This window comes from Balearica regulorum, chromosome 2 (genome assembly GCF_011004875.1).
Source record: "Balearica regulorum gibbericeps isolate bBalReg1 chromosome 2, bBalReg1.pri, whole genome shotgun sequence".
In the NCBI taxonomy this organism is placed as follows: Eukaryota; Metazoa; Chordata; class Aves; order Gruiformes; family Gruidae; genus Balearica; species Balearica regulorum.
The window spans coordinates 48,210,252-48,236,819 of record NC_046185.1 but is presented as its reverse complement, the minus strand read 5'-3'; the positions used below and the strand labels follow the sequence as shown (position 1 = coordinate 48,236,819).

Below are 26,568 nucleotides of genomic sequence, written 5' to 3'. Positions count from 1 at the left end.
TCTCATCCTTTCACTAGTTGATTGGGAGAAGAGACCAACACACACCTCACTCCAGATCTGTGCCTATCTGCATCACCAACCCTCCCACCAGGTGGGAATGACTTTTGAACCCTTCTGGTCAGGAGCAGGCTTAGATCAGTGGCCTTTCTGAGCAACTCAGTTTCAGAAAAACAGTTTCCCCTTCAAAAGCAGAGCAGGCAGGCAGGGCCCACTACGTCGTCCATGCGATGCTACACTAGCAACCTCACTGGCTTGCTTTACCATTTCTGCCACTGACACCATAAATGTTGTATTCAGTGTACTTACGTACATTGTTAGCAACAAAAATGATAAGTTCATTTGTCAGGTGAGAATAACTTTTATTGTTTTATCTTTAAAAACAAATATTTTTTTTTAAATATTTTTTTAAATTCCAACAATCCTCTGACTCTTTCATCAGAACTTAATGCATAATAATAAAGACCCCCTGCAATCGATGGCATTTTATTTAGGCATACACTTATGAGCAGTAACTTATGACTAACCCTAATGAACAGTAGATGGGAAAAATCCCAGAACTGGCAGGTTTGAAAAGTTGTTTGGAAATTGTGCTTGCTACAGAAAAAGCTACCCGCACAAGAAGGAAAACTTTCCCCACCACATAGTGGGAACACAGTCTGAGTGCACTGTCATTCTTAATGTCTAATATATGGGGAATTCTCTGCAAAGGCACAATGTTCCTGCCATTAATTTATAAAAGGAGCTGGCATGGATTCTACAGTCATTTTTAAAACATTACATTTTCTACTCAAAGTTGAATGTCACTTTCTACGTAAATGTTTTACTCTATACTCAGAGCTGACAGCCAGGACAATTTGAAGGAAACTAAAAAGATACAGCGGGTTTTTCACATTAACAAAATGACATTATGGAAATATATGTTCACATAGTTTCCACTAAAAAAAAGTAGCACCTAGTGCAAGTCATCCTCGGCTTCCACTGTAGAGAATGCTAAATTGAAAGTGACTATAAATCCAGGCATGGAGACTCCAAACTTTCTTACTTTCTTCACAAACCTATGTAGATCTCCTAAAAAAATGCTATTTGGGGGTTAGATTAAGAGCTCATAATACTATCTCACCATGTAGCTAACAAGCAGCACAGCTCAAAGAGCAGTCACAGCACAAAAACACCCAACATTTTTCTGATCATTTTAAAGAGCTGCATGTTACGGCTGGGATTCCAAACATCTGTATGGAAGGTGGACACGCAGCCCCTCCACACAATGCAGATTATAATTTTTTGTCTTTTGATAGCGTGACGTTTTTAGGCTCTGCCAGTTAAAACCCCCAAATGTACGCCTTTGTCAGTGAGTCCTCCAGAGATTTATTCACATACTCAGCTTTGTGTATTGACGTCAATGGGACTTTGAGCGGGAAAGACCAGATGACCTCTGAACACAGCTTCTACTCCTATTTTTCACTGATTCACCATCTGAAAAGGTCAGCATTGCCTAAGGGCCCTCAAAGCCTGATCCCACCTCATCTGAAGTCAGAGACAGCAGTGCAGTAATTGCAGCCCTGCAGACCTAGGTTCCTGTTTGTGCTGTGCTGCTGATCCGTGTGTCTTGGGAAGTCGTGGAAAAAACACACACCGAAAGGACTTTCTGACCATTCAAAGTCCAGATGCCTTTTCTGATTGCTTTTTTGGAGTTCCTGAAAAAAAAACAGTATTTTTTACCTTGGAGAGGGTTTCTTTTCTGTAATGTTCTGTAAATGTTTTGTACTCTTCCTTAGGTCATGTATTTTAAGCACATATGCATCATGTTCCCATGCATATGGAAATCTAATAAAAAAAAATCTTAATGATTGTTCATATACAAAAACATTGAGGATAAAAGGAGGCTTGGGTCGGGCAGTTGGGGGGTGAGGGCAGTTTAAAAACAGGACAGAAAACTCTATGTCCCAAGTAAATATTTCAAATGCATTCTATAGCAACCAAAAATCCCTTAAAGTGGCTAGTTGGAGACTTTCATAGTTTAACATGGCTGTTCCTATTGTAATAAGGTACATTTTCTTCAAGTGACCACAGAAACAGCAGCAAAATGCATTGCTGATGAATCATTATCATTATAAAAATCCAGGTATTCCCCTGAGGCTTCGGTAGTGCCTCCTGGGGAGCAGAGAATGAACTGGCTCTGCAGATGGCAAAGTCCTCGGCAGGGAGTACTGCCTTATTGCCCAAAGTAATCCCAGATGGAAAACAAATCTATAATCACTTTTAATAACAAAGCTATGGTAATTTTGGCTGTAGGCTGGCCAAAATAAGAGCCTGGCACTTCCAGCATGCCCTTGTTCTCACGGCAGCAGCAGAGGATATGGTGTTTCTTGCTGGCAAGCCGTGAAACAGAGCAGCAGTTCAACCAAATCCTCCCTAACCAATACAATCAACAATTTCTAAAGTCCCTTCTCCAACACAAGAACAAGGGAAACAAGAACTGTGCCTGTTCTTACTCTACAGCATCGTCCTTGTAAGAAGTCAAATTCAAGAATTCCTAGAGGATCAGGATTTTCACGTGGGGTAGTTTTCACAGGTTTCAGTGGTTTACACCAGCAGAGATTCTTGGCCCTTATGGTATTTCTGGGCCAGGTCTTCACCCTCCTAGTTCCAAGGTCCTATACAGGAAACTGGGAATAATAAATAATGTCCTAGGGCAAGTTCTAAAATTACACCAAAAGGTAAACAAAAGTTACCTACTACCTTGAATTACCAGAAATATTTTGATTTCATTCATGTGGAAGGAGGTCAGAACCTGCCTGTTCATCTCAAAGCAAGAAACAAAATCACGCATACTTCCCAGCAAATGCAACATATGTGGTCATTCAGCATCACTTCTTGTAAAACAGGCATTTCAGTTAGCATTTACCTTTTCAGTTGCTATAACAATTAAACCAACATGAGCTCATCTTTTTAAAACTCTACACTGAGTTATTTCTTTTGAACAGACATAATATAAAATGTACATAGTCTAGAAAGGGTAATAACGCTTCATGGAAAACCTCTCAGTGGTTAGTGCAATCTCTTGAAAACAGAGTAAAAGGATGTCGCTAAATGCAGAGACAATTTGCCTGACATAGTTCGTGATGTGAACGAAGTTAACACAATGTACTTAAATTGGCATGGCAAGAGTCATACAGCATTTATAGCATATCCATGCTGTAGCATATGCCACATCAAAGAGTATGAGAAAAAAAACAGGAAAATAGTCTAGAAAATGGAGTAGTAGAAGGACTCTTTAGAAAAAGTTACATTCATGAATCCAGTAAAACAACAGTACTGTCAGAGGGCTTCATGCAAGCAGCCCTAGAGGTCTGTAAATGCACGATGCACAGGTACTGCTTCCAAGGTGATTTCCAAGGTATCGATTTCAGTGCTTTTTTCTCCCTGCACAACCACCTTTACTGACTTCTGTCTCACTTTTGCTTGGAGGTTGGTCTCCAAGGACACAGTTTCTTGAGGAGGGCATTCCATAGCGCTTAGCCTCTCCTGGCAGCATTTTGGATAGTTTTGAAAGCACTCAAAAGCATCACTGTGCTTTTCACGCGGGAAATAAGGACATTCTTCCACAATTGGCAGAGAATTACAGTTGGATTCATTTTTGCCCTTAAATGTTCTCAGGCTTGTGTTCAAAGTTGATCTGTAGTTCTGCAGTGCCTTGACACGAAAACAATTCCTGATGCATAACTCTTGAAGAACTGTGAAATCTTTGGCGATGGTGTTTCGGAAATTTGGCTTCAGGAGGAGATAGATAACTGGATTGTAGAGTGTGGAGGACTTTGCAAAGACAGCTGGCACAGCAAAGGCTAATGGAGGAATCTTATCTATTGATCCAAAAGCTGCCCACATGGCAATGATGGCGTAAGGGCTCCAGGCAGCAAAAAATCCAATGCACACGGCAATACTCAACTTGCAGAGAAAAAGAGAAAACAGTGAGTTAAAAAATGGCATGCATGAAAAAAATAGCCACCAAACTAGAATATGCATAAAAATACCACCGGATTGAATCCCCTTGTTAAAAGTCTCCCCAAGTCTTCCGTCGTACCTCAGCTGCTCTCCAAATGTGTATTTTTCTAGCAACTGAATTCTGTCTGAAACTTACTTCTACCTGAAACTTTCAGAGTCAAAATGTAACAGCTCCTACATTTTTCTTCCTCTTCACTAAAGTGCCATGAAGACTCTTTTAAGACCAAAAAGGAAGCCAAGCTAGAGAAAAAGATACCATTCTGGGGAAACGCTTGTCTGGATTGCAAAGCCATTCCTATCTACTGGCTAATTCATGAGTAATATTCATTTTCCTGGCTACAGAATGTCTTCCATAATTTTACTGTTGGTGCTCAACTGGAGCCACATTCAGGCATCTGATAGCAGAAAAACAGATTAATAAAATTAACGAATTTAAGTTAACTCCTACTGCACAATGGTTGTCCTAATAAACTCTGTGAACAAAGCTTTGATAAGCCTTCAAAAGAACAAACAAACAAACAAAAAAACACCCCACCAAACACCAAACGAAACCAACAGGGTTTTTGTACAAATTATCACAGAGACATGTAAAATGCAAGAATAAATATCAGATCTGCAATAAACATAAACCTCGAGAAGTCTGAAGTGTAAGCATCAGCATGTATAGGAAGACTAATCTGATGGGCATTGCTCTAAGCACTGTTTATAACTGAAGTGCATGTATATTTTAAAGACGGAAACAAGAATATTGATGCTCTTGAAGAAGCTTCACAAGCCAAAAGTATGTATTTCCGAATAAGGAACATAGTAGAGAATCCATTCCATTTATAGAGGTATTGGATCCAAAGGACAGAAGAAAATACATGAGGAAAGTACTTTTGTTTTCAGCTGCTGATTGTGCCACCTGCCTGAGCTGCCCTCTGCAAGTGGGAGTACAGAACTGCTAACTAGCTCAGCTAACTGCAAATCCACCACTTTTCGCAGTAAGGCTCTGCCTATAGATTCAAGGTTGCATAAATAATGGGGTAATAATTTTTATTAAGAGAGATGACGTTGTTGTGTTCAGAGTGAGAATGAAAGGGGCCCTGAGCACTAACACCAGAACACACATTAGGTTCTTTTAAGGCATAGAGAGTTCCTCCAAATGCTATTATTTTCTCCCTAAGTTTAATAGTCTCACAAATTTTATTTCACAAGAAGAAATGCATGGTGATTGCCAAGAAATATATACCACGAGTTTTATGAGGAATGTCTGTGGCATTTAACTGTTTTTTCTGTGAGGCTAAAATCTGTTTATGAAATTGCGCATGTATCTAGAAAGCCATGCACTATAGTAATGGCACAGGAGAAATCTCCTGCTTATGGGTGATGACCATTTAGAGGTCTAACCTGTTAGAGCTCACATGAAGTCCAAAGTTAAAGTCATTTGACAGAACTGAGAAACAGAGTATTTTGGCAGAATGAGACTAGTTAAGAAATAACGAGGAGGCAAATCCGCAAGATGGGGTGAACTTTGTTTCCATAGCATTCTGTTTCTTTACAACAGTGGAGGTCTGACTCTGACTCTATCTATGGGTATGCTGGTGCCATGTGCATGGGTTTTGTAATCCTCAACTGTCCGTGGCCAGTATTCAAGGCTGAAAGTAAAAGCAGCCTCTGTGGCAAGTAATATACCTTGGCCCTTTAGAATCACATTAAGAAGAAATGGACATAAGAATCAATTGATGCATTTCCCAGATGGCTTATTTATAGTAGCAATTAATCTTTGGGATTGTCATAGGCTTTACATCGTTCCTATGAAAAGACATTTGGCACATATTTTCAAGGACCTCTCAGCCAGCTTCCCAAACTGCATCAATACAGTTTCTAGAGCAAGGAGGGGATTAATCTTGCATAACTTGAGCTATCCAAAAACTTATACGCTAATTCTATGCCAGTCTAAGGTCTTTATAATGTCAAAGGAATGAGAGACATATCTCCTGAAAGTAACTGATATCATTCAAAGATCTATGTCTAAAATAGATATGACAGACTGCTCTCAGGTCTTTGTCACTGCTAATTTTGAGGATGTATGTAAGACAACTAACTTTTAGTGGAGCACAATTAGGCAAAAGGAACCCCTTTTTGAGATATTTAAGTATATCAACTGTACATATACATACATGAATGTAGAAAGAGACTTTGCTATTATCCATATTGTCATGCCACATATTGAAAAGTCTGGAGTTTAATACAACAGAGCTCAAAAGGACTTAACAATCTCTGCCTATGGTAAGAAGTTTCAAGCCAGGTGCTTGATGAAGTACCTCCATCTCCTTAAGATCAACAAAATGATCAACATGGTTCCAAGAAGACAGGTGTGAGGAGTGGGCTAACAAGTGATGCCAACATTAGATGGCAAAGAACATCAAGATTTTCAAATGCACAACAAAAGGAAAATTTTAATGAGGCAGATATGGGGCAACTTTGTGAACATTCACAAGAAATTCACCAAAGGGCCAAACCAAAGGACACTTTTGCGGTTTTGTGGGCAAACAAGAACAACAGCACAACTGCATAAGGACAACAAATGAGGGAACATTGCATAGGCACGCTATGCCTTCAAAGACATGTCCTTTCGTACACGTTCTTGGAGACATGGTGTATTTGTATAAGCGTTATCGTAGCTACCTCTGAAATACTACACATGCAAGTTGCAGTGGTCAGTTTTCCTGAAATGATCAGAAAAAAGTTATTGAATGTACACTATTCTAGTAAAAAGAGAGAGGTAACAAAGCATAACGAGTCAACCATAATAGGGGATTTCAACTACCTGCATATAAACTGGTCAAAGGTAATAACAGAAAAGTTTTAAAAGCAAAATAATCTTTTCCACAAGGTCTTTCACTGTAAGGGACAGAGTACTTGTGAGTGGGCTTTTTTCCTGCTGGTTGATGTTTCAACTTTGCCAATGATTTCCAAAAAACTTTCGTAATTCAATGCACAAAACAGTGGCCAAAGGTTACCTAAAAATCTAAGTAGCAGGATAGAAACAAAATGACATTGGTTCTGTAATTCAAGCCTCAATAACCAACTAGAATTCTGTGAATATGTCAGAAAAAAAACTTTACTTCTGCCTCAGGTAGGTTATTTCCAATGATGAGTTCATTTTACCCCAGAAACCATTGTTCAAGATAACTGATCTGTACATTCATTCTTTTATTTCATTTCATTAACTCACAAAGGCCACACATCAACTACCGTACACCAAGGAGAACTGTTCATAAGTGAATATGACTTTCACACTATGAGATGGGTCAACTATCCCCTTTCATTACATCACTGGGTGATTGATTCAATTATCTTAATGCTATACTTGATGGACAGATGTCAGTTCTGGCCTTGGATTTCCTCCTGTGAAGGTGGTACCACCTGAGGCAGCAGTCACCTGTGCATCACTACACAATGACACCCAGGGAGGACAACAGGCATGCTGGACTACAGCTGAGCCTTTTCATAATTTCACTCTATACTTGAGCCCAGCATCTCTCATTAAAGTGAAGAAGAGACATATTGCCTAATCTTAGCTTCAGTCTATAATGCATCGCTGCTAAAATTGCAGTACCAGCAAACTGAGCCTGTGTAGAACACAAGGAACGGCAGGATAAAGTTGTGTGGTTGATTAAGGAACAATGTGACAATGTGATTTAGAATAATATGTGCAGGCCTCATATAAGGCATAAAAAAATATAGTTGTTATGGAAACTATTCCAAAAGGCACTAAGTAGCTCATTACAGTTTGTAGCAAGTACAATCAAAGGTTTACAATCCAAAATCCCTTAGTGTTAACAGGAAGATGATTTTAATGAACTATAATGGACTCTCTGTAATGTCTTTATTTTATCATGCAAATAGAAAAACAGCTTCAGCTCTATGAGTTACCTTTTCATAAATGCACATATCTGTGGAAATTTCTGACACTTTTTCTTGTCAAAGTGACCATCAAGTGTCCAGTGTTGCTCTGCAGTAGTATGAATAAAAGGCAATGCCTTCTTCCTACATCTTGCAAGTCAGATTTTTAGTCTAATTATTTGTATTTCCAGTCAAAGATCTTACTGACCAGAAGAATCTCTATGGTCCTGTCCATCATACAAGAACATAAGAAAAATACAGGATACATAGGATACACAGGATACATAGCATCCCCTATACACCCAACACCCATTCTGACTGGGAAGTTTGATATAACTTATGTAGTTTGCCAAGTATAAATCATTTCATAAAATGTAAATTTTCATATAAATGCAGGCATATAGCAATATAATAATTTCCCAAGGTAAGTCAAGAAGTGATTCACCCTTGACCTGCCTCTTAACCTGGACAGGACTCTATCGTAGCTTGTGAACAATATGATTTGGCATAGAGGAGTTTTCAAAAATCTTTTTAAACTTTGCCCTTGTGTGTAGTCAAATTCTATAAACAAAAACCTTCTTAAAAATATTTCATAGAAAAGCAAATAAGCACAATTACAAATGAAAAAAGTTTCTTTTTGTCTGTAAATCAAGCACAAGGATATTGTTCGTATACCAAATATAACAGTAGGTGACACACCTCAGAAAGTTACAAGCAAAAATCTCTCTTGGGGAATTACAATTGAGGTGGAATGTGGGGAAAACATTATGATTTATACAAAGAGCTTCACAACAAAGAACACAAGTTGCAGAGGATATTTTTACGTTACAGGTAAATAGGAAAAGAAAATAGGTGTTCTACACTTGCAGCATGAAGTCATCTTTGTAGTTAGATCTTCAGCTGGTATATGTTCACTCATGCAGACTGGAACAAGCCCTGGCTGTTGGCACAAGCCAAGGATCTGATTCAACTATTTCAAACTAGATGTTTATTCGAGTGTGCATTGAAGAAGATGGGGTGAATTCAGCTTGTTGACACGTTTAAGTAAATGATGCTTTACAGGACTGAACCACTGTTGAGAATATCCCTGATGCAATGACACTCAGCCAGTCACCCAGGCACAAAGAGGCAGCAGTACCTTGGTGTCAGCCTACCAGAAACAAAGTTGTGTTACTTGTTCCCATGAAATAAGTGGGAACTATGCACATGTATAAATCTTTCACAGCTTCCCTCTCAGGACTACCATAAGTTTCTTTAGTAAGAATGCACACTGCTTGGAAAAGATACTAGCTTAATGCAAGTGAAGAACAGATTTTTTCAAACCATATATTTTGAAAACTAATTGAAAAACATGATCCACTTGATCACTATGGTTTTTATTAAAAAAAAAAAATTACAATAGAAGTATCTTATTTGAATCCTTGTTGTCTGACTTCTATTTCTAACTTCTAGATGTCTAACTTGTGGAGCTATTTGTCCTAGCCCAGCATGGAGCTATAACTGCAAGCTTACACTAGATGCCATGTTTAGCTAACAGTGTAATAATTATATAATGTGCTTGCTTTTTAATTATAAAATATATAAATACTGAATTATCTATATATCTGTCACATAGTGTGTAATTTCAACAAGCTTTACCAGAAACCATGTAGATCATTTAGATCATTCAGTCCTTAGCATCTATAGCTCTGCACGTATGTCACTATTTAAGCACCTGCCTAAAATTTCATACTCAACAGCTACAGGTGTGGCAATTATCTACAAATTCCGCTAAATCAGTAAGAGCTGCAGATCTTCAACCAGCCAGAAGAACTTCTGTTTAGGTCTCCAAATGTAATGCAGTAGCTTCAATGTAATAGCCAACCTCTATGTTTAAAAAATTCATCTACAGAAGAATAATATTGTCCAGAGATATCCACAAAATTTGAGATTATATTATTTGAATCATGTAAAATTTTTTCAGTACGCTTTACCCTCAGCATAATGAACTATCTTGGGACTTGGAAAAATGTTTGGTATATCAGTTCATTCACTATAGTAAAGAAGATTTGAGAAATTCTTGCATCTAAATAATAAACCCACTTAAAAATATTGACTTTCAACTGATCATTATATACCTGTATGGAGACTACAACATTATTGCTTAAGATTGGCAGGATTATCAAGAATATCAGTAAGAAGGAGCAATGTACAGAAGGCATGGAAAGGAAAGGTTTTGGTCAAAGTCAAGAAAGATAATTCTGAGTTAGGCCAGGGACTTCTTGTAAAACCCTGTGTCCCTGCAGATCTTTTACAAAGTGCAGAACTATTGTAGCCTGTAGGCACAGACAAGGCAAACCCAGACGCTGTCAGGGACAGTCCATCCAACACGCCTGAGGCCAATGCTAGGAACAGGCAGGGAAGCAGTTTCAGTGTTGTCAGCATCTTGCACATCTTGACTTGAATCTCTATGTACAACAGAGAACCTTGCCGACGTGTGGATGTTTCTGGTACAAAATTATTAATAAAGGATAATTCACTGTAATAATAAGGGGAGTTTAGAATAGAAAGTTAGAAGTCAATTTCTGCTTCTTAAGAAATATATTGCAAAAAGTTGTTGAGTAAGAAGTCTTGAATATTAATGAATTAGAAGAATCAAGGCTTCCTGAAATTGTGTCATTTAAATTCAGAGGATTGCATGTTGTCCTTTCTGTGAATCATATATGGTTCATCATTTGTCTCTTCTGTAGAATCTTTTGCTTACTTTGGCAGCCAAATTCATTCTTGTCTGCAAGAAAGAATATTTACAGGAAGTACTTAACGTTTCTCAATTTATTTATGTGATAAGCTTATTGCAGCAGAGCCTTAAAGGATTCTCAGTTCCCAGAGGCTGCAAAGAAGGAGAAATGTGCTTGCAGAAGGTAATTAGATAAGGCTATGACAAAGCCAATAAAACGATACTTTCTTCTTTCCTTTCACTTTTAAAGGAATGTGCTATGGGTGAAGCTGTTCTGCTGAAAATATAAAGTTTTTCCTACAAATTGTTTCTGACAGGGTAAGTGCAACTATTTGCAAAATCTGTAAGACTTATTCCAAATGCATGCTTATAAGCAGCAAATTAATTCCACTGATTTTTTTTATGCCTCAAGGGACTATTACAACCTTTACTTTGTTTTTCTGCAAAATAATAAGCCAGTGAGCCAATGCATTGCTAAAATACATGAAGAAGTAAAAGAAATTAGAAATTCACAGGGCAAGCTTTGAGAATTCATGTCATGCATTTTATTCCTCCATTCAACAAAGCACAATATAGTAAAAAAAAAAGTAAGAACAATAAAATTCTGTTATACTACCATGCTTCAGAAAAAAACCCCCAGCTGATTCATATTGGTGTCTGCTCCAAAACAAGTCAATGGTCCTCTAACCAATGATTACTCTGCTCTCAAGACCTTGGAACAGACCTTTGGCAGCATTTTTTAAGCAATCTGGTATTATTGTGCTCACTTATTCTTTTGTACATATTTAGATCTCACTGTATTTCTCAGTTTAGTGGTGCTGAATTGTGCAAGGTGAAGGTAATTCTTCCTCAATTGTCTTGCTAAAATATGGCAAAAAAAAATTTTTAATGCTATCTAATTCCTACTGCCCAAAACATTTTGGTAGCTGCCTATTTATTTTTTTTTAAAGTGAGTCCTATGATTAGTGCATAGCTTACAAAAAGTACACATAAGTGGATATGTCCTCTCCTGCAGTCAGTCACTAATACATATTGCCTGTAGGTCTAAGTAGAAACAATGCTGTAATGCAGCATAAGCATTTTATTTAAAATGTGTACATTAGCTATGTATCTTCAGTGCAATCCATTCTCCTTGCATGGTGGACTACCTTGGTTGTCATGTAGATGGGATCATTATGTGCATCCCGATTAATTAGATACTTAAAAACTAAACACAGTCTCCTCTTGTCCTGCCCTAGAGCCACGTAAAACACATGGGCGAGGATGATGTAGGCTCCTTTGGAGGAGGAATTCCGGTGCTAGATTTAGGGCCAGATTTCCTCATGAGGATTTACACCTACACCTTACATATACAAAGCTGGTTTCTGCCCTTCCTCGTATCCTCAGCACAACTTTTTCTACGGCTCATGAGTTGCAAAAGCAAAGTTTTGTTCAGAGTCAGTGTGCACACAGACACATGCATCACACACCGGGCAAAATCCCAGGGAGCCCCAATGACCAGAGCCAGCCTGTCCCTGGAATGCCCAGCACCCACCCCATCTGCTGAAGTGCCAGAGGGAGTTCCTAAATTTCACTGAGGACCTCACCAGTGCAGCTTAGGCCAGAGGGCTGCACAAACAGCTATCGTGGCTTTATTTTCAGAAATCAAGGAGTACCCAGTCCAATTATGAAAGCTGGGAATGTAGCCTTCTCATTGATCCGGGTCACAGATGACAGTAGGAGAATATAAACTTATCATTAGTGTTCCCATCACTTGATATTTTTATCTCTTTTCGGTCTCTTTTTTGAAGGCCATTTTTCCTCAAAATATAGAAAGCAATACTAATAGGCCACCTTTTTTTTTTAGTGTCCTCCTAGGACACCAGGGAGCTGTGCACCCCAGAGCAAGATCTAATCAACAGTGTGCTATAGAGAAACCACTGCTTCTCCAAAGTTTCTGAGAAGCACAGTCACTATGGTAATGTCTGAACAGGACAGAGGATTCCACCCTTCTGAGCCAACTAGCTCAGTTGGCACGGAGCATGATGGAGGAAATGGCTCTTGTCCCTTGATCCAGTCTTTTATGACCTCAAATCTGTCAGTTCATCTACCACCCTCTACCAAGATGCTGCCTGTCCCCTACAGTGGTTCACAAGATGAAGACAGTCTTACAAACCACCTGTCCATTCTGCTTACTGAATTTATGTTAGAACCAGGTAGCATGGATCCCAAACTCAGCCTCTGGGTCCCTGAAGACTGCAAGGCTCACAAATTCAACCTCATGGACCAGCCTCGGGCAAGACTTATCTCGCTCTTTCTTCAAAAGCCCGCAAGAGCAGAAGCGTCTATTAGAAAACTGCGGACTGCTTCTCTGTGCAAACTTTGCTGACTATTCAGGTCACCATAAGTACCATACCAAACCCTGGAGACAGAAACATGCTCTAAGGGGCAGAGGCTAATGGGCTAAGCACCAGGCAAAGCAAGATTCAGGTGGTTCCTGAATTTGAGCCTTGTAGCTAATTATGGCTACACTGGAGGCCTTAGTTTGTTAGTTTAACCTTGCTCCAGTTCTCATTGGTAAGGGAAATATTGGCCATAATTTCCCATCTCGCAGAGTTTCACTGTGCATAGAAATCATGAAACTAGCCAGCTAAACATTGCAGACTGGTAGTTTCCTGACCTGTAAAGCCAAAGCATATTGCAACTGTATCTTTCAAAATATTGCAAAGCAATGATGGCAAGGTCTGAAAAGCAACAGACAAGAACAACCAATGCTATCATTACTACACTGGGAGGAAAGGAATTAAAATGGTATTCATCAGGCTGTAACAGAAATCTGATGAACTTGGGATGACTAGAGGCTGTCTCACACCCTTGATCTGTCCTCTTTTCCCTCTATAAACTTTTCCAGATGTATAAAATAGAAAAATTGTACTTTTGCCCAAGATGCCTGACAACTTCATAGGATCAGCACGTCTGGAAAACCTAGGATTTTTAGATGTGTAGTGGTGATCACTGTAAATGAACTAGTCAAATGAGAGAGCACAAAAATGAAGGCAACTTTCCTGAAAGGTCTGAAGTATAATGGAAGTTTTTTTGATCTGAGCCTTGCTTACATAGGAATCTAAAAGCACTACTTCTTTCATGTTTCACTATTATAAATGTTTATACTACACAAAAGTAAAAGTCAATCATAAATGTGATCATCTGGATTACAGTAACAGAAGCTCAATTTCACATTCTCCCCAAATGAAATGTCTGTATTCTGCCATAACAAGCCTTGACAGTAAGACATGTTCAACATGCTCTTTATCAGTTAACCGGATTCACCTATTCTTGCCAAAAAGCTGATTGCCTTCACCTCAGGTCAATAAATATTATGAAGTCAATAGTGCAAGTTTGTCATTGAGACTGTGTCTTCATGCAGATTCTCACCCTTCACACTCATTTAGAAATAGCACACTGACCACTAATCCCTAAATGACTTTGAAATGCCTCCAGCAAATCGCAATGATGCTTTGCCTTACAACTAAAGCATCTGTTTAAGGTGGACAAAATCAAGAAAGGCATTGAACAGCTGTAATTCTTCTTTTGCTTCAGGAGGAGATTTACCCATTACAGTCGATTATTGAGATCTAGCATCTTGTATTCTAAACTGTAGGTCTTATTTGAAGAGTAACTTTTATCCAATCTGATTTCCATTATATTTCCTATTATGCTCATAGATCTTCCCATCTGTAATTATCTACAGCTTTCAAGATTATTAGTTCCAGCGGATATATAATACTTCCGGTTTCAGAGCAGTGTGACATCCTCCATTTATGTTGGTGGTAAAATTTCTATTAATTTCACAAAAAATAATTTAATGAGGATTAAAAAAACCCAAGCACTATGTCCAAGCATTGTAGAAAACCAATTTAAGATCAATTAACCTTCATGGTGTGTAGATTTGAGTTGTTTCTCTGGAAATCATTGCATTCCAAAAATGAAAAAAAAATCAGTTTATTTTAGAAGAGAGATGTGAATTATTCAACCTTGTCCTTTTCAGCCAAATGATAGTTCAGTGTTTTAAATCAGGTACTTCAGAGGTATCACAGATTACAGCCACAAAGAGATACAAGTACCAGGAGTTTTGTCCAAGGTCATACATGAATCAGAACAAAAACTGAAAACAATCTCCGAGGCCAAAGGCTTAGCCCTCATGATTTAAATTGGATGTACTGCAGACAATTCAGAAATGGTATTTGGACAAATATTTGATGAGACATGAAGTTATACTCATGGTGGTTTTGCTCCTGCAACATCTAGGGGTAACTAAGATGTGTTTCTAAAATGGCTTAAACCCAAGGAACTCCCGGAGCAGAGGCAATTTTCTACATCTCTAATTGCATTCGTATTTATCTGTCTTATCTATATGCTCAGAGCATTTTTGCTCCAGAAGCTAGCAAATCCATGCACCTGTGAAGAGATCACATGAGTGCATGTGTGTGACACACAATAGTGTCCTCTGTATGCATTATAATTTATTTTCATGGCACTGTATAATAATAAAAGCAATATCAGCTGTTTACCAACCTTGCAAATTTACAAGCACAAAAGCACTAATAGCACTATACAGCTCCCATTACATTTTCTAAAATTCTTGATATTGTCAATCTAAAATAGCACAGAAAAAAACCACTATAGACAGATCTTTTAGCATGGGAAGTAGATTAATGATAGTGAATGTTATCTGTATTTTATTGTTCTTTTTTAATAAAAATATTCAGTTACTAATAAATAAAGTAAAATGGGCCTAAATTGAATGCTATGGCCTGGTTATGTTAATATATTTTAGGAAAGCGATAGCAGTGCAATACAGATTAAAGCAAACTGCAGAAACTTGGGGAAACCTTTACGCTTAGAGAGGAACTTGTGGCATTTTCTTGGAGCCTCGAGGCATAGGCAGCCACCAAGCAAGAGCTTCCATAATCATATTTCTGGGCTTAGCCAGACTCATAAGAGTCTAAGTTCCATTTTAAGTGCCCAAGTAATTTTCTGGATGTAGCTTTTCAAGACTGAAGCAATGGCCAAGCACTGCCACTGAAGCTGGATCAGACCGTAGAGGCGCAGGTCAAACCTGGCCAGGACTCCTAAATTACAGTGACCTGATGTCAGAGGCAGGATGGAAAATGATGGAGGAAGAATGGGCTATAAATGGTCTCTAACTTGACAGGCACTACAAGGTAGGTTGCATTGCAGCTCAAATCCAGCAGGAAGAACTACAGTTCAACAAATAATCATTCAAAAAGTACACCACAAAATTGACATATTTGGGGTGGATTGTTTTAGCAGAGTTTTTTAAGGAAAAAAAAAATTAAAAAAAGTTTCTTCTCTCCTCTCTGCTTTTATGAGTTTGACTTATACCATCCCCTTAGCAAATATCTCTAAGGGATTAAGATGCACATCTGTTTGTTGTTTGTATTATTATTATTCTAAGGTGAATCTATATCTCATCTATTTCTGCAGATGATAAGCAGTCTCAGAGTATCTCAAAGAGTTTACAATCTAACAGTGAAGATCAGAGCAATTCTGAGAGGAAAAAAACAGGGAATAAAAAGAAGAAATACCTATCAGTACATGATAAGCAGTATGACATACCAGTGTGACTTTTTTTGTTAACATCACAAAGGAAGTTTTGAAGGAGATATTGTTTTCATTTTGCTAGTGCTTATTAGAAGGAACTCATAAGAATGACAAGTAGCATTGAGCATGCATGTGCATTTCTGAGCGTTGTGAGCATACAGTGTAACCAGCATGTTGGCCGCACTGAACAGGAGTATAGAAGTCAATTAGGATAAGCCGTGAAGAGCTTTAAAAGTTAATTAAAGAGTTAAAGGATAGTATCCTGTAGTCAAATGAAAGACTTAAGAAAACGAATGTCTACTAAATATCCAGGAATGGAGTAGGAATATACTTAAGAGCTTTAGTTGGGAAATGTTCCATCTAACAGTTATTACAAAGAAGGATTAGGTAAGACATTGACATAACCGATTAGTTCTTAAATTGCTTGGATTGAGGAAGATATTTAGGTTACAAGACCATGCAGTAGACAGGAGGATGGTGTTTCCAACTGTGGTCAAAACCAAAAAACTCAAAAGGAGAGCAGGACAGATTAAGATGTCTACTGAAGCTACACTGGCCTTGGTAATCTGAAGAGAGATGTCAGAGAGAGACCAAGTTTGTTAGCATGAAAAAGAGAAAGCAGATCATCTATACAGAAAAAGATCTGTGAGATACCCAATTGTATTTGCAAGTGAGAATGTCCATATTCCTGAACAGAGAGAGAAGATAAGGACCAAAGATGACTCCAAGCAGAAAAGGTGAAGGGTGGTGAGGAAGATACTTAGAAGGACATGCCAAATAACTAGAGAAATGAGAGAAGGATTCATTGAAATCAAGAAAAAACAAAGATTTTTCTCTCTGGAGATAATTAACAGAGTGAAGAGGTAGCATTCGTCTTTCAAGTGGTACATTATCTAAGGAATGAAGTACACCTAATGTTAGCTGCAAAGTTGCTCTTCTTATTTTTTGGAATATTGAAAAAATAGATGCTGATCTCCTGGAAAGGACAGGGACATAGTTTGGCAGCAGGAAACAATTTCCCCTACTACTGTGACCACAGCTTTATTTTACTGTCTAAGCTAGTGAAACACAAAACTTCAGAGGTTTTGGTTCAAAAAGTGGTTACAGAAATATATTTTTCTGTGAGTTTTGTCCATTTTTCAGTTGTAATCAAGAGAATTTGATCTCTACAATACTATTTAAAATCTTTAATGATGTAAAGTTTAAGCCTAGATCTCCTTAGATGTCTGTAGCTGGACAAACAACATTCACTCAAAACCAGACTGGTTTTCATAAGCAATAGTTCATGAGCATGAGACCCAAACTCACTTCCACACAGTGCTCCAATTTTTAACCTTCCTTTTGATCAAAAGTCTGAAATGTTAATTTTCACAAGTAAAGAATCTCCGTGAGCTTAATTATCACCCTCCAGAAACAACACAGCTATCATTTGTATGTTTAGCAACTCATTGCCATGCAGCGAATCTGCACAAGACAATATTGTTGTCTGAAATGAAAATGCAGTGAGGACTGATTTTCTTTTCCATCTTTATTCCCTTCTCAGGAACCTTCTTGGTCCTTAAATGGTGCTGCCCAGCTGTGCCAAAAATGGCTTGCCAAAAACTAACTTTCAAATACCTTGACAGTAACAGTTTGCGCGTTGCTTATCCTGGCAGGCCCGGAGACGTGTTGTTCCACTGCTTTCCTGGATTCCTTCACAGTTACCAGAATAAGAGAGTAGGAAGTGACAATGACTCCGCAAGGGAGGACAAAACAGAAAACAAAGAGGACTACGATGTAAGACATGGCCACGGAATTTACGTTGGTGGAACGCCAGTCAATGCAGCAGGCTGTGCCGTAGGGCTCCGCTCCGTATTCTCCCCAGTGAGCCAGGGGAGAACAGGCAAAAACTGCTGCGTAAGTCCAAGCACAGGCTATCAAGATTTGTCCATGTTCTCTCTTGAACCTGTTCCCTGGAAGACACAAAACAATCAGTGAAGATCAGCATAGCTGGCATGTCTGGATGGAGTTTCCCATATGCAGGCAGCTGAGCAGGGTAAGTAAGAAGGACAGGTTTAACAGGTGTTCAAAATACTATAGCATATTGAAGGTTTGTAAGAATAGGGCATGGTTCACAACAATTTAAAAAAAAAAAAAAGGTAACTGAATTCTGTGATATATCTAGGATACTTAGCACAACATAAATCTGTATAAATAAATCTCTATCAAAATGTAGCAATAAACTCTGAAAAAAATAGTTTATTCAGCCTAGCCTTGCTTTCAGACCACAGCTCTTATTCCATGATTCCAAATTATCACCCTGACTTAAAAGAGCTTATAAGTACTCAATCACATACATCTATCCCTATAGTTAATTACCAGTGATCACAGTAGTAAGAAAGTTTTGACTGGATGTGAAAGATCTCTTCTATAAAAATACTCTTTAGGATATGCAACCCAAAAATGGTGGTCTATGTTCACGTGAAAAATTGAGTAACCTAAGACAGAAACATTAGCTTACCATAAGCTGGAAAACAAATTTTGAGGCAGCACACAGTGCTCAGTAATGTCAGTGTTGAGAGACTGCAGATCCCAAAGAGCACCCCACAAAATGCATAGAACAAGCAAAACTGTTTCCCATACAGCCACCTGGTGAATAACCAAGAAAGTTAATTCTTAGGTGTTATCCTTCTTTCTTAAATGTAACACTAAATAGTAGAAATATAGTTACAGTTGTAGCCTTAAAAATTCAATAAATCTGCATGATTAAATTATTTGTTGGTCAATGATCAACTACGAAAGATATTCTCATTTGAAAAACTTCCAGCTAGTAAACTAACCATGTTCTGCTTTATTTTTCTGATTCACATTTAAGCCATTTTTATAAAACAAAGCAGTATATCTAATGACAATCATTCTGAAAAGAAAAATCAAAATGCTTGTCAGTAGTAGGTCTACGTCATAAATTAATACAGCTCATTATTACTTCTGCTATCTTTATGCATCTTTTTAAAGCAAGTTTTCATCAAAATCAACATATTCACTTGTGAAGGTTATCCAGAGGAACAAAAATTTGATCTGAATCACTATACCTCCTCCCTTTCTATTCAGACACCTTCATGATTTGCAGTAGCAGTTACCAAAAGCTCCGTGCTACATTTTGAAGACATCATCTCCATTAGTTAACACATTTAGCGATAGTTCAACACAGAAAGTAATGTGGTAAAAACTGAATAATTACTGGATTTTTTTTCTCTTATTTTTTTATTTTGATGCCAAAATGAGAGAAAACTAGATGGGAAAAAGAGAGACTTTTTTTTCACATCAAACCAAATACATTTTTTTCATTTTGATGAACTGAACAGAAAAACCCAGAGGTTATATTGGGTGAGGTGCTCTCCATCTCTTTTTTTAAATATATTCTACTTAATTACATTATTAAACATGCAATACAATAGGGCTTGGATGTCTGCATCACACAGTGCTGTGTGACTCTTTGCTGCAACATGCTACCAGTCTCTCTCTAAACATTTAGCTGAACAAGGAGAAATTCCTTAACTGTTCCACATATAACTCTACCTTTTAAGTCTGTACTGATATGTATATATCAAATCCAGGAGGATATTTTAACTTATAGGTACAGTTGTTTCTACTGTATTAAGGAATACATGGAGAAATGAAATATATAAGGAGTACACATACAATTAGTATTAAATTCTAACTAAAATACATCCCAGGCTTTGGCAATACAGAAGTTAGAACAGCTTGTTCTCCCATTTCCCTCCCAATCTCGGACCTTTGAGGACGACAGTGCAGCTCAGAAAGCCCATAGCATTTCCCACCCTCTGGGGCACCCAGCAGCAGCTGAGTCACAGCAACTTAAGCCTGTGCTGAGCCACTGCCAGTATGTCAGCGCTGGGCTAAAACATACTAAATGTGCTAAAATGAGTGCCAGTCTACCTCCACATGCTGAACCCACCTGATCAGACACCTAATTCCCTATGGGGATGTGTTGGTTTTGCGTGGCAAGGTTTTGGTGGCGGGGGGGCTACAGGGGTGGCTTCTGTGAGAAGCTGCTAGAAGCTTCCCCTGTGTCTGATAGAGCCAATGCCAGCCGGTTCCAAGACGGACCCACCGCTGGCCAAGGCCAAGCCAATCAGCGCCTCTGTGATAACATGTTTAAGAAGGCAAAAAATAGTTAGGGAGAGCTTTTGCAGCCAGAGAGAGGAGTGAGAAGATGTAAGAAGATCTGCAGACACCAAGGTCAGTGCAGAAGGAGGGGCAGGAGGTCTCCAGGCACCGGAGCAAGATTCCCCTGCAGCCTGTGGTGAAGACCATGGTGAAGCAGGCTGTCCCCCTGCAGCCCATGGAGGGAGGATGAGCGGGTGTAGAGATTCCACCTGCAGCCCGTGGAGGACCCCACGCCAGAGCAGGTGGAGACACCTGAAGGAGGCTGTGATCCCGTGGGAAGCCCACGCTGGAGCAAGCTCCTGGCAGGACCTGTGGATCCATGGAGAGAGGAGCCCACGCCAGAGCAGGTTTGCTGACAGGACTTGTGACCCCGTGGGGGACCCACGCTGGAGCAGTCTGCTCCTGAAGGTCTGCACCCCGTGGAGGAGACTCACGTTGGAGAAGTTCGTGAAGGACTGTCTCCCGTGAGAGGGACCCACGTTGGAGCAGGGGAATGATGAGAGGAGTCCTCCCCCTGAGGATGAAGAAGCGGCAGAAACACCGCGTGAGGAACTGACTGTAACCCCCACTCCGCGTCCCCCTGTGCCGCTGGGGGGGCGGAGGTTGAAGCCGGGAGTGAAGTTGAGCCCGGGAAGATGGGAGGGGTGGGGGAGGTGTTTTAAGAGTTGATTTTATTTCTCATTCCTCTACTCTGTTTTGCTTAGTAGTAAATAAGATGAATTCCCTCTCTAAGTTCGGTCTGTTTTGCTCGTGATGATAATTAGAGAATCATCTCTCCCTGTCCTTATCTCGACCCATAAGTTTTTTTTTTCGTTGTACCTTTTCTCCCTTGTCTAATGAAAGAGGGGAGTGATAGAGCGGCTCTGGTGGGCACCTGGCCCTCAGCCAGGGTTAACCCACCACAGGGGATTACAATGAATATCACTTCTGTGACAGTTAAATTAATTTCCATTCTTGACCACAAGGCCATTTCTCCCTTTTTTCTGTTTAGCTGACTTCACATCAATATTTGGTTTATATGTCTCGGGCACCAACATACATATTGCCATGGCAATTCTTCTAGATTTCTCTTTTTCTCATCATGCCACACATTAACTACTTAATGAATCTGATTCACTGCTGTTTTCAACTCATTCTCTCATACAAAAAACTAGTTTTAAAAACTGATTAAATTTTTTAATTTCTTTCAGTTTTTATGGACCACCTTGATAATGTCTCCATCTAGTTAGCAATGTTTAACTTTCTCATAATCTTTACCATTTTACAGACTTCCATAGTTTTCTCAGTAAGGTGTTTTGGGAAGTCAAATAATCACTGCATAGTCACAAAGAATCATAGAATCATTTAGGTTGGAAAAGACCTTTAAGATCACTAAGTCCAACCATTGACCTAGCACTGCCGAGTCCAACCACTAAACCATGTCCCTAAGCACCACATCTGCACGTCTTTTAAATACGTCCAGGGATGGTGACTCCATCACTTCCCTGGGCAGCCTGTTCCAGGGCTTGACAACCCTTTTGGTGAAGAAATTTTTCCTAATATCCAATCTAAACCTACCTTGGCATAACTTGAGACCATTTCCTCTCATCCTATCAGTTGCAGGACATTCTGCAACCCACTGGGATAGACCAAAATATTACCAATAGTATCCTATCTCAGACCCTGCAGATCAGCTCTTGACAACCAGTTCTGATCTTCCTTCACCTTTTCTATCTAGTTCCCTTCTCTCAAAAGCTTTCATACTGCCTGGGGTGCACAGATACTATCTGAGGTCTAGTAATGAGCCTCCTAAGCCTCCCAAACTTAAACGAAGATCACAAAAAAATACATTTGCACAATGATATGAGGTTGAATTCATGTGAATAAAGAGAAATGGGGACGAATGAAGGAAGAAGTTCCAGATTCAGAGTGTTGGCCTAAAAATTAATCCAGAACACCATATTTGGAGATCATAAGTAAATTCAGGGTTTTCTTCTTATGATACCAAATTTCAATGTAAAATTAAAAAAAATAAAAACGAAGCATTTCACCATCACTCAAATAATACTACCCTCAAAGGATAAATGCAATAGGAAGTGGATGTTTGGAAGAAAATCTTCTCAGCCCTGCAGAAATCAAAAAGATAATAGCCTCAAATAGACATGAACACTAATTAACACCAGCAGTCCATAAAGCTGCTGTTTCAGAGTATACTTGTCTCAGTCCCTCTAATTAATTCCCACTTTTATGACAAGCAAAATGGCAGAGTAATTTGGTCTTCATCATTGACACAGACCTCCAGAGCCTGCAGAGGATGCTAAATATGATGTGCATAGTGAACAAACCTGTGTGAAAGGCTGGAGGTTACAGCTAGAGGGTACAATGTCAGAGTCATACCAAGGTCACTGATAGCAAGGTTAATAATGAAGTATTCTGCTGGTTTCAACAAATTCTTTTTCTTGTAGGAGACATATAGGAGAATACTGTTCCCACACAAGGAGCATATCCCTGCAGAGAAACACAGAATATGAAGAAAAAGTTACTTTCAGCCATCTTTTTTTTTTCTGCACAAGAATAATGTGCTGTCACCATCGCTGACATTTATCAGATAAACTTGTGTCTTTTTTATATGTGCAGTTTGCTCTCCTTTATGTTTCATTTTTAAAGAACAATAATTATAATTTTTTCTGGTTTCTTCCTGTTTTGTCCATCAATCTATCTACAAAGATCTAATGAATAATTTCATCCATTAAATTAACTGACCTGCCAAAAAAACAGTTTTCCTGTAGGAAGCTGGCATTAATTAAGCCAAAGACAATATCAGTCTGGCACTGCACGTATTTTCCCAGTTCCAAGTCTAGAGCTCTCCATTCACTAACCCTTCCTCCTTTCTCTCTGACGCATTTTCTCAGAGGTGCCTGTTATAGCTCCTAGCAATAATAGGCAATATAGCAAGAATGTTGAATTATGCATGAAAGAGAAAAATTTAGTTAATGTCTCTACTATGTGTAGATAGAACTATTTTATCTGGGAATGCTGATTTTAGTATGAGATCTGACAAGAAACTCAAGAAGGCTGCAAGTAGTCTAGTAGAAGACAAGCAATTTGCTCTCAACCTTTAAACTAACAGGATCAAAACCTGTGATGGATACACAAAGTTAGGTAAGAGTTAGGTGATCATCGGTTTAGAAGGTCAGACAACAGTCAAAAACCAAAATTTTAGACAGCCTTTTATAGACACAAAAGAACACTTTCAAACATAAAAGTCTCAGAGGGCCATGGACACAAGAATGCCTAATGAATGGGTCCCTTAATTAATGCCATGTGGAATCAAGCTGTTGAAGAGAGACCACAAGCCCTTTGTGGACCTCACATACATACCTACAGAAAAAGCAACACTTTACTTACTTATAGAATAGGTAAGTATTGATATAGAAATTGAGGCTAACAAGTTGCATAAAGACCACAAACCAACATGGGTTTTGATTATACCCATAAGAGAATATACCTCACTTAATCGTACTCTCACAGGAAAAAACAAAACCATAGTTTTCCCAAATATTCTGCAGATTATGATATTTTCTCATAAGGAAACAGCAGATTAGCAAATAATGTCAGAAATTGATACTAAATTCTTATCTATCACTGATGTCCTTAAGACCATTTAAGATATTTAGAATTTAAAATCTTCAGGAGAGACAAAAGATATTCTACTTGAATTCTGCTCCTGAAAATATACAACAATTTTGTTCCAAACATTTTTCTTCTAAGATTTAAAAATATAACAATGAAAACACAGTAAAAGGCAATCATTTTGTTTAAAATTATTATTTCCATTTTCTTTCCACATTTTAATATTTTTCAATGTTTCAATTACATTTCAATCTGATTATCACTTGGTATCTCTAAAAGGAACATTACCTAAGCAGAATCAGGTTGGCTGAGGTCAAGGACCACAGATCATCAGACTATCAGAATATGCTCTCTCACTCTTCTTAGTAAGATTAATTTTAACCAGAATATAAAAATTGTAGCGACATCAGAGATATCAATTATACTAAATATCTTCAATGTCTATACTATAGAAGAGTCAATCATCGCACTTCTCCTTAGCAAACAGCTTTATATTCCTAGTACTGAATAAAGTTTTTGTACCTAACATAAATCACAGGTTAAAAAACTTTTAATGATTTTACTCTATGCTTTTCCCCCCCTTCTTATGAATATAGAGAAGTTCATCTGTGTCAGAAACAAACTTTACTTTTACAGTCTAGTCTCCAGTCTATTTGATTACCACATCAAATGCTCTATACCATGAAATCATACTTACCAAATACCATATAGCATATTCCAACAAAAATATCAGCTGATTCTGTTATTTTGGACTGGAATGTTGAATTACTGACAGATGGGCCCATCTAAAAAATAGAATGGGACACGGTATTAGAAATTCAATATCCAAGCAGGTACCTGTGAGCTCTCTGCAAGGCTGTAAGCTGTTTTGTGGGGAGAGCACAGGGAGAATTTTATTTTATTTTATTTTATTTTATTTTATTTTATTTTATTTTATTTTATTAATTAATAATTAATCTATCTAAATGGAGGATGAAAAGAGGACAGAGCCATGCTCTTGTCAGTGGTGCCCAGTGACATGAGCAGAGGCAATGGGCACAAACTGCAACACAGGAGGTTCCACCTGAACATCAGGAAATTTTTTCACTGTAAGGGTGACCAAGCACTGGTACTGGTTGCCCAGACAGGTTGTGGAGTCTCCATCCTTAGAGGTATTAAAAAAAATGTCTCAACACAGTCCTGGGCAACAGTCTTTATGTGGCCCTGCTTGAGGAGGGGGTTTTGACCAGAAGAGAGAAATGTATGAAGAGTATCAGAATAAGTAATAATTAGACACAAGAATGTATGATATGTGTATGTATGCTTTTAATTCTATAACTTATTTATAGCATTTAAATAGTAACTTTATATAAGGGTGAGCCAAATAACTTCTCTTTTTCTGCCTTCCACAAGCATTCCCTTTTATTTCCCATCCCTGCCCTCCACCTTTCTGAATCTGTATCAACTGTATTTGTAAACCTATATATATATGTCTGTAGAAATTGGTGCTTCTCCAGCCCAGAAATTAGCAAAGTATATGAGAGAGTTAAAGGGCTGAAGGTAAATCAATAGCCCTTCCTTTAGTGTACAGCTCCTGCCAATTCCTTAAACTACAACAGATTGAATGCTCTCAAATTTCAGGAAGTGGGTTATTAAATTTACAACTCAAGTCAATGGGACATCGCTCAGCTTTTCCTAGCAAAATCCTTTGTGACAAGAGTTACAGTAATGAAACAGAGCTTCTGTCAGCTGTCTTCACGCTGGTCTGAGATTCACAGTGGTATAACTCAGCAAAATGCCAGAGTTACCATGCATTGTCCTCTGCCATTCCCATGTTCAAGGATCCTGCTGTGGGGCCAGCCCTGTGACGCAGGACGTCCAGACCTGCCCACGCAGATGAGTGCAGGATCAAAGTCAGGACAGTAACGTGTGATAACATGGCAAGGCACCTGCTAGAGCCGTACCCAGATATGTAAATGCTCTCACGGACAGGGTTTAACACATTGTACAATTTCAGGGCAAAGACCTCAGGTAGAGCTGTCTTCTGCCACAGTCAGAAAGAAAGAAAGAAAAGTCCAGCAAAGGTTCATCTTTTTGTTTGTTTGTTTTTCCTCCTCTCACAGATGCTGTTGCTGTATTGTCTTAACCAGTATTAGAGAGATTATCTGGAGCTGTACTTGGCAAATTGAAGTTACCACAAAAATATAATGACAAAAGCTCAGCAAAATCCTCCAGATATATTCACAGGCCTTTGCCTTGGATAATGGTAAATAAATTTCCATTGCAGGTCATTTCTCAATTTCTCTTTGCTTCCATTGAGTTTCTTCTTGTAACGGTTTGCTGTCTGCTGCTTGACCGCTGTGGGCAGCAAGAGGCTCTCGCTCCATCCCCAGCACAACAGCAGCTCACAGTGAAGCAGCAGCACAGCTTTATGTGTTTGGCGCCAGGGCAACATGGGAAATGTCAAAGAAAAAGCACCTGGAGAAATGAAGTCATCTTAGTAAACAGATAAAGCTCCTAGTTCACACAGGGCTCAAACTGGCTGCATTTTAGCTAACTGCTGTGTGTCCACAGTAAATAATGATCTTGTAGCT

The 26,568-nt window shown here is 38.7% G+C and overlaps 1 protein-coding gene across 1 annotated transcript; it reads right to left on the bottom strand.

Moving 5' to 3' along the window:
* Positions 1–3,342: 3,342 nt before the first annotated feature.
* On the bottom strand, positions 3,343–24,780 carry LOC104632244 (opsin-5-like). The gene is made up of 5 exons (XM_075747098.1): positions 24,693–24,780; positions 22,708–22,870; positions 18,714–18,841; positions 17,831–18,165; positions 3,343–3,945 (listed from the first exon to the last, which is right to left on the bottom strand). Exons 1-5 carry the CDS (start codon positions 24,778–24,780, stop codon positions 3,343–3,345), a joined length of 1,317 nt encoding a protein of 438 aa, XP_075603213.1.
* Between the last annotated feature and the right edge of the window lie 1,788 nt (positions 24,781–26,568).

What these genes read in the sequence shown, in the direction of transcription:
- LOC104632244 (XM_075747098.1), bottom strand. Translation starts at nt 24,780, where the DNA reads ATGGGCCCATCTGTCAGTAATTCAACATTCCAGTCCAAAATAACAGAA. An exon ending in AATTTGTTTTCCAGCTTATG is followed by an intron (nt 18,166 to 18,713) that starts GTAAGCTAATGT and finishes TGTGTCTTCCAG; the next exon opens with GGAACAGGTTCAAGAGAGAA. An exon ending in CGCAAACTGTTACTGTCAAG is followed by an intron (nt 3,946 to 17,830) that starts GTATTTGAAAGT and finishes TTTCTCTGCAAG; the next exon opens with TTGAGTATTGCCGTGTGCAT.